We start from the raw sequence: 8,903 nt of genomic DNA, 5'->3' as shown, positions 1-8,903 counted from the left end.
CTCGTATGTTGTTTAAGTAAGAAAAATAAAAGCGCATTTTATGTGGAAGCAAAAGAGAACAAAAAGTTGTGAAGGTGTATACGAGAGAACAGAAATTTTTTGATTGTGGAGAACAAAATTGAATTGTTGTTTTGGTAACGAACTTTGAGATCATTATTATTTTATTAGAAATACGAAGAGAAAAGAAAAAGTATGATAAAGAAAAATTAAATTCGTGGTGATATTATCTTCCTTATTATTTTTGTTGTTGAGATTTCAAATAGTTTTTCGATTTCTATCTTGTTATCTTCTCTTAATCTCGTCCATTCTTCTTCCTGTAGCCTCCTCTCTTCTACATTTTCCTCTAATTTTTTACGGCGGTCGCAGCGCCAGCGAAGCTTGCCGAGGAATACTTCTTTTTCCTTTTCTTTTGAGTATTCGTGTTTGCTGAAGTCGATCATCTCCATGTTATCTTCTTCCTTTGTTTCCTCCTCCCTTATTTCGTAGTCGATTTTCTCCTTGTGGCTTTCTTGGTTGGTTATATTTTCTACTACCGTCTCCGGTTCTGAACTCGATTCTTCTTCGCTGCTGTTGTTGTTTAGAGGTTTATTTATATTTATTTTCCAAATGTTTAATCTATTAATTTGATTTTTTAATTCTTGTCGTTTATCCTCCAGCTCGTTATATTTGTTCTTGTATTTGTTCATTTTTGTTGTAATTTTGTTAATTTTCTCTTGCATTTTATTTATCTCTGTGGTAATTCCTTCTAACGTAGTTTTTTTTGTTCCTTCTGTGTTCAAGTGGATTCGGTTCATTTTCTGCAAAGATGAATTTTCATTTTTAGTTCACATTCGTTAATGTAAAAAAAAATAAAAATAATTGTTTGTTTTGTCTTATTTTCCTACAATTTTCCTTCGATTTTCGTGTAATATTTTTCTAATTTTTAAACTAATTTTCTTATGTTTCTATTTAATTTTCCTATGAATTTTTACTGATTTTGAGTAAGTTTCTATATTTTGCTGAACATTTTCTCTAATTTTTATTTTCCACGAATTTTCGCAAATCGTTTATATTCCACGATCCTATCGATTTTCCACGAATTTTCCCTAATTCATACATTGTGGGGGAAATTTTTCGAATTATTTTATATGGGCCTTCGAAATCTTTTTTCAATTTTCGCGCAATTCCTAGATCTTTGCTAGAAAGAGATTTGTCTTTCTTCCATACAAGATCTCCTACTTCGAATTCTAATTTTCTCCTACGCAAATTGTAATATTTCGCTTGGTTATCGTTCGCTTTATCTAAATTTCGTTGAACTTCGTCCTTAATAATTTGTAATCGTCTTAGTCTTTCTGTCCATTTGTCAACTTCCTGAAATTCAATTTCGTCTGGATTTTCGAAATCTTTTTTCAGTGTTTGGAAAGGTTGAAGTTCACGACCTAAGTTTAGAAAAGCTGGGGTGAATTTTGTTGATGAATGTTTGGCTGTATTTAGAGCAAATTGCAAATCTTCGATATCTTTATCCCAAAGATTTTGCTCTTTGTCTAGGTAAGCTTTTATGGCCGTTTTGATTGATCTGTTCGTTCTTTCGGTGGGGTTCGCTTGTGGGTAGTACTTAGGAGTAAACGAATGCCTGATTCCGAATTTTTCCGACATTTCCCTGATAACTTTGTTGGCATATTCGGTGCCATTATCCGAAATTAAAATTCTGGGAGTTCCCCATCTCGAAATAATTTTCTTGTGAAATTCGGTCTCGATAGTTTTTCCATCCGCTTTCTTGATTGGTATAATTTCTATCCATTTCGTGAATAAATCGGTGAAAACTAAAATGTATTTATTGCGATTTTTCGAAAGAGGTAACGGGCCTATAATGTCTGAGGCAACCATCGTCCATGGCTCCTCAACTATTCTTTTTCCCATTGGTCCTATTTTCGGTTTATTATTCGCTTTTGTTTGTTGACAAATTTTACATTTTCTTATATATTTCACGATATCAGTGTACATTCCTGGCCAGAAAAAATTTTCGCAAATTCTATGAAAAGTTTTTTCTACACCTAAGTGTCCTGCCTGTACATTATCGTGATTTTCTGTTAAGACTTGTTTTCGCAAATTTTCCGGAATAACTAATTTCCACGGATTTTCATCTTTAAGGAGGGGAGATTTTAACGGATCGGGTCTATAAAAATATAATTGATTATCTCGAATTCGCCAGTTTTCATGTTCGTGAGGTTTTGATTTTATTATTCTCATTTTCGTTTCGTACCACGTATTTTCAGTTTGACTTTCGCTTAATTCGATTTTTAGTATCTCGGGATTTTCTTGTTTTTCTTCGAAAACTCTCGACAACGCATCTGGAACTACGTTCGCTGAACCTTTTCGATATATTATTTCGAAATCATGTTCCGATAGTTCCAACGCCCATCTCGCCAAGCGTCCTGTAGGATTTTTCAAATTGTGTAGCCATTTTAAAGCAATGTGATCAGTTATTACTTTAAAATGACTACCTTCTAAATATTGTCGAAATTTTCCTATAAACGTTTTCACCGCGAGACACTCCTTTTCTGTTGTCGAATATTTTCTCTCTGTTTCGCTTAAATTTTTACTTCCGTAAGCAACTACTACGTTTTTACCGTCAATGTCTTGCGTCAAAACTGCGCCTAGACCCGTGTCACTTGCGTCAGTTTCTAGTATGAAAGTGTGTTGAAAATCAGGGGGATTCAAGATCGGAGCTGTCGTCAACAACTCGATCAGTTTTAATTTTGCTGTTTCCTGATTTTCGGTCCAAGTCCATTTTACATTTTTTGTAGTAATTTTTGTAACGGTTCAATTATTTCAGCGAAATGTGGGATAAATCGTCGGTACCAGCTAACCATTCCTATAAAACGTTGTAACTGTTTAATAGTTTTAGGAGTCGGAAATTCTCGAATGGGTTTTGACTTTGTCGTCATCGATTTGCAGTCCTCTTTCGTTAACTACGAAACCTAGGTATTTTACCTCCGCACAACCGAATTCACTTTTTTCGAAATTAACTGTCAACCCTGCTTCTTTTAATTTTCCTAATACTATTTCCAGATATTTCATGTGTTCGTCAAACGTTTGAGAAACTATAATTATGTCGTCGAGATAACAGAAAACTTTCGGTTTGAGGTCAGGCGTAATAATTTTGTCCATTAATCGTTGGAACGTTGCGGGAGCATTGCAAAGTCCAAACGGCATTCGCTTGTATTGGAACATTCCAAAACCAGGAATTACGAAAGCCGTTTTTTCCTTGGACTCTTCGCTCAACGGGATTTGATTATACGCCCACTTCAAATCGACTTTAGAAATGTATTTCGCGGCTCTGAGCATATCTAAAATTTCGGCCATTAACGGAACCGGATATAGGTCCTTTTTTGTCACTGCATTGACTTTTCTGAAGTCAAGGCATAATCTATATGTACCGTTCGCTTTTTTGATCATAACAATTGGATTCGACCAATTGCTATTACTCGGCTCAATAATACCTTCGCGTAACATTCTCTTAATTTCCTTAATAATTTCCTCTTTAATTTTCGGCGATACATAATAATATCTCTGTTTTATTGGAGCTGTACCCTGCGTGTCAATAACGTGTTCTGTCAAATGAGTAGCTTTTAAAATTTCCTCGGGGGGTGGTAATCTAACTTTTAAAAATTTATTTAAGAATTCTTGTTCTTCCTCGGACAATTCAACAAGTCCTGAACAAAATTCTGTTTCCTCTAAACAACTCGGTTCTCGCAATATTTTTTCCTGAATATTGTTGTTAATTATCCCGTTGTTTTTAAAGTTTATCCATTTCGTATTTAACGATTTACGAAATTTATTTCCAGTTGTCATACAATTTTTCGATCCTAAATTTTCGGCTTTCAATTTTTCCGATTCATTTTCTTTTTCTACTTTTCGCGAATTTTCTCGTTTTCGCCAATTTTCCGAACATTTTTCGCGTTCGCTAATTTTCCTATTCAATTCCGCTTTTTTATACCACTGTTTTTTACGTGGGTTGTCGATTGGAAAGAGATATGGTTCGTCTGTCTCGTCAAGACTAGAGTCCAATTCTAAGTTATCAAATCTGTTTGATAAGGGAATGTCCATTAACCTTGGAGGAATTTTCCGGGGTTTTGGGATTGGGTTTTGGGTAGGAATTTTCGACTGTTGTAAGGATTGTCTTTGTATAATTTCTGGAATTTTTCTATCATTTCTCGGGTCGACCCTTGGAAAAATTTTCGTATTTTTCCTACTATTTTTCGTATCTATATTTTCCGATTTTCCGAATTCGAATTTTTTCTCGAATTTTCCTGAATTTTCTTTTTATTCTCGAATTTTGGTCCAAAATTTTTTCCTGATTTTGACCTATTTTCTTGGGATTTTTGCGCGAAATTTTTCCGATTTTCTCGTTGTGAACTGGACCATCCTGTTTGCGATCCTACTTCACGTATTTTGGTTTCGATTTTGTTCATTTTTTCTATTTCGTTATCTGATTTATTCCCGATTTTGTAAAGTACGTTAGGTAAATCTTTCAGTGACCATGTGTCCGTTTCGAAATCTAATTTCATTCCTAGTTCGCGTAACATATCTATTCCTAAAATTCCGTAACCTTTTAATGCTGGAACTATTCTAAACGTTAGATTTTTCGAAACATTACCAATTTCTACAGGTATTGTAACTTTACCTATTATCTGTAAACTTTCACCGTTTGCTGCTGTTACAAGTTTATTCTTCACCGGTTCTAATTTAATACCATACATTTGTAAGTATACCCAATTTTTATGACCGAAAAATGAACTAGTAGCACCTGTATCGATTAAGGTTTTAAAAGTTACTTCTTTGTATTTGATATTCGTAAAGAATCTTAAGTCTTTAATTAACGTATCACAATTTTCTGGTATTTCGACATTTCTTGGGGATACTGGATTTTTCAGTACCCCCTCTACTCGTTTCCCTGATTTTCCGACCTACAATCTCTACGAAAATGACCTACTTTTCCGCATCCGTAACATTTTTTTGGTGAATTAGAAAAATTTTTCTGGTTATTTTTTCCGTTTGGATTCGTCTTGGCATTGTTAATTCCATTCCCTGCAGAAGAATGGTTTGGTATTATTACTTGAAGACTATTTTCTGGATTTGGGTTTTCAGAAGAATTTTCCAACATTTTCTGACCGTTACTACCGTTTGTAGTTGTGTCCGGTGGAAAAGTTACTTTCGGTTGGCCATTTGACCATTTTCTATGATAGTTTCCAGAAGACTTTGAATGGAATTTCGAACTTCCACCAAATCCTCTAGAATTTCCCTGATTTGAGTTTTGTTTCGGTTTATCACTAGTCGAGTTTTCTTTTTTGTCTGTTGTGATTGTTAACGTTTGTCCGCGAATTTTCGATTTATTTCTTTCAATTTCGAATTCTTTACCTAAACTTTCTAATTCCTCGAAATTTTTAAAATCGTTTCTTTGAATGTACATTTTATATTCTATTCGCATGTTTTCATAAGCACGACGTAATTCCCACTGTAGACCTTTTCGCGGGTAAATTCTTGCAAAAAGTTTTCTTATCCCAATCAGAAAAGTTTGAATTTCTTCTCCCTCTTTCTGATTGCAATATTTTATTTTCGTGTTGATTTCTTCGTAAAACTTTTCGTCCAGAAATGTTCTTTCGAATTCTTCACGAAAATCTTGTAAAGAAAACCAATTGTGTCGAACCGTTCTACACCATTCCAGGGCTTCGTCCGCTAACACTGCGTCGATATTTTCTAACACACGATTTTCCGGGATTTCGTAACCTCGCATAAATCTAAATAATTCTTCTAAAAATTGAACTGGGTTGTCCGTTTTATTATTATGAAATTTAACTGGCCAATTTGACATGATTTGAAAAGGTGTTTGTAACATGCCAAAAGGAAAATGATTATTGAAGTTTCCCAAATGTCGATTGTTGTCTACTTGGGCATTTGGATTTTCAATTTCCGAATTTTCCGTGCTATTTTCTTCAAAATTTGGATTTTTATTTTTTATTACATTTTCCATCGTAATTTTCATTCGGTCTAATTCTAATCTAAGTTGATCTAATTCCTTATCGCGTATCGATATTTCATTTTTGAATTGATCTAGCTCTGCTGATTTTTCTTTTAATTCCTGATGAAAATTAATGTTTTTCTCTTTCGAAATAGTTCCTAAACTTTTGGGTTCGTCTACGATTCCTATTTCACTATCGTTCGGCCATTCGTAGTTAAATTCTTGATTTTTACTTTTATTTTTAAATTGGACATTTTGTCTTTTTTCCCTCATTTTGCGTTTGTCTGACTCGAAATAATTATCTAATTTTGTTCGAAAACTATCTTCCGAATCACTGTTATTATGATTATTTTTGTTTACCGAACTATGTGCTGACGGTTTGTATTTTTTCTGCACAATTTTCCTATGTTCGATTTCTAATCGCTTTTCTTTTTCACGCAATTTTTCCCTTTCTATTCTAAGCATTTCGTCGTATGCTGTTAATTCGTTTCGATCTTTAATCATTTGGCTGTTTGTCCCTATAAACGAATTAATATCAAAAGTTCCGTCTTTTGATTTTTCCGAAAAATTTTCCGTTAATTTTTCCGAATTGCCAACAGTTTTCTTTACCGTTTTATAATACTGCTGCAATATTGAATTTGCACTGGGTGCATTTTCTCGGTCACTCTGCTTGGACAAGGGCAGAGATGCGTTCGCTGTGCCTTGTTGTGATTTAGGGGGGAGTGGCAACGATGAATCGAAATTTAATAATTTCAATTTTTCTGGAGGTGTGATTTCCATGAAGGCACGAAGCATTGCTTCTTGCCTCTGGATAGTGGCTTCCAAAATATGCGACTTGTTTTGCGCATCCTTTTGGCCGGGAGTATTTTGTTTGGGGGGGGAGTCAGTTTCGCTCGCCGTTTCCGTTTCGCTGTCCGCAAAATTTTCTGTTTCCTTGTCTTCCCGCATTTTTCTCGTTGTTGATCTCAAAATACGTCTCGAAGTCATTTGTGATTAATTATCGAAAAGTTAGAGTTAAATTCAAATCGTTATTTAATCTATTCTACAAATTTCAATTCACGCCAAAAAGCAAAAAAAGAAAAAATTTTCCGCTAATTTATATCCATCGTTATGGATTCTATGTGAGAAAAAAGTTTCTATTGCTCTTTGACTTCAATCACAAATGTTCGAACTATTTTTCAACAATTTTTCTGAAATTTATTTTCTATCTATGTGTTTTTCCGAAAACAAAAATTAATTACACGTTCTATTTCGAAAAATTCGAAAAGAAAAAGAAAAAGAAAAAAAAAATAAATTGACACTTTTGACACACCCGGTATAAGTCGCAAAAAAAAATTTTTACTATCTTTCTAACTGGTTAATATCGAAAACCGAAAGAAAAAAAAATAAAAGAAAATTTTTCCACGTATTTTCAACAATTAATTTTCATTTATTATCCGGAATTAAATTTATTTATTAATTGTTATCACTATTTGGATCTACTTCCTATTAAACGACTGTTCAAATGTGTCACCCGGTATAAGTTGGTCACTGTGTCTTTATATTCTAAGTTTTTCTCGATATTAAATTTTTGAGTCACCCGGTATACGCATCGATTTTTCACAAAGTTTTATTTTCTAAATTTTCGATTAAATTTAATTTGACACCGCGTATACAAATTCTATTTCTGAATTTTGACGAAATTATTTTTCAATTTATTCGCGACTATGTCGTGTTTGTGTTTTTTCTGTTGTTACTTGCGCTACACTATACACGACCTTGACAATGAAAATAATGCTACCGGCGTCTATCTATTGCGAAATATTTCCAAAAATAATCGATAAATTCACTTTTTCTTTTTAATTTTCGATTTTATATTCCGTAATTTTCATTAATTTTCACTAATTTTCGTTGATTTTCACGAATTTAGTCACGATTTTAAAGAATTTTCACGATTAATTTTTTACCGGCTTTTTCGCGCACTTATTTTCACACAATTTTCGTCGTTGTCTGTGTCAGTCACATGAAAAATTTGTCATATTTGTCAAAATATACAATATAACAATAATAAATATCAATAATCTTCATGCACAAAATAGAAAAATGTTTAAATAAATATGGGAAACAGGAAAAAAGATTTGATTTGGGGGTTAGGTGGCCATGAGGTGACAGGTGGAATTTTCAACAATTAAAAAATGATGAAAAAATAAATGAATTTTCTGGGGTTTTCCATAAACAAAATTATGAAAAAATTACTTTGGGAATTTTCAACAAAACAAAGATGTTGAAAAAAGGTATTTCTGAAGGATTTTCTTTCAGAAAAAGGAATGGAAAGATGGGTTTTTTCGTTGGGCGCCAATTTATAATTGGTTGCCCGGATCTCCAATTATGTTGTGAAGGAAAAGGTGTGAAGGAAGGGAGAATTGTAAATAAATAGAGTTAATATTATTAAAAATATTTATTGAACTTACGAATGTCGATAATCCAAAACACTGGACGGCAGTCGAACTTACAGCGAAGGAAAATCACACACGGAATCACGAGCGAGATATATAATTGAGGGAAATGACGAGATAAGTGTCGTGGTCTAACAACAAGTGTCGCGTCTGTTCGCGAATTCGGCGATTGACACCCTCGAGGCCCTTCGGCCGTTTCCGGGTTCAATCGCCTCATTCACGGCAGACGCGGGAGAATTTGTAACGTCACGTTACATACTTTAGATTAGAAAAATACAAACAACTTTCCTCTACAACATTTTTTTATAGAAAGTCAAATTTCGGAGTTATAGGCTCTTAAATATCAAAAAAATACTTAAAAATCCGAAAATAACGCTAAAAATCAAAATTTCTCAAAGAGAAAAAAATTATTACATTAATTTCCACATATTCTCACCCCATTGTACTCAAAAAATGCTCACATTAAC

At 33.5% G+C, this 8,903-nt stretch overlaps 2 protein-coding genes across 2 annotated transcripts; both read right to left on the bottom strand.

Moving 5' to 3' along the window:
• Positions 1-206: 206 nt before the first annotated feature.
• On the bottom strand, positions 207-8,691 carry LOC122507279 (probable E3 ubiquitin-protein ligase bre1). The gene is made up of 2 exons (XM_043619887.1): positions 8,452-8,691; positions 207-797 (listed from the first exon to the last, which is right to left on the bottom strand). Exon 2 carries the CDS (start codon positions 792-794, stop codon positions 207-209), a length of 588 nt encoding a protein of 195 aa, XP_043475822.1. The 5' UTR covers positions 795-797; positions 8,452-8,691.
• Positions 4,925-6,988, bottom strand: LOC122507278. The gene has a single exon (XM_043619886.1). The coding sequence runs from the start codon at positions 6,986-6,988 to the stop codon at positions 4,925-4,927; it is 2,064 nt and encodes a 687-aa protein (XP_043475821.1).
• Positions 8,692-8,903: the final 212 nt, after the last annotated feature.

Source organism: Leptopilina heterotoma, unplaced genomic scaffold (genome assembly GCF_015476425.1).
Source record: "Leptopilina heterotoma isolate Lh14 unplaced genomic scaffold, ASM1547642v1 Lhet_4586, whole genome shotgun sequence".
Classification (NCBI taxonomy): domain Eukaryota; kingdom Metazoa; phylum Arthropoda; class Insecta; order Hymenoptera; family Figitidae; genus Leptopilina; species Leptopilina heterotoma.
This window is presented reverse-complemented; position numbering and strand designations above follow the sequence as displayed.

What these genes read in the sequence shown, in the direction of transcription:
- LOC122507279 (XM_043619887.1), bottom strand. Translation starts at nt 794, where the DNA reads ATGAACCGAATCCACTTGAACACAGAAGGAACAAAAAAAACTACGTTA.
- LOC122507278 (XM_043619886.1), bottom strand. Translation starts at nt 6,988, where the DNA reads ATGACTTCGAGACGTATTTTGAGATCAACAACGAGAAAAATGCGGGAA.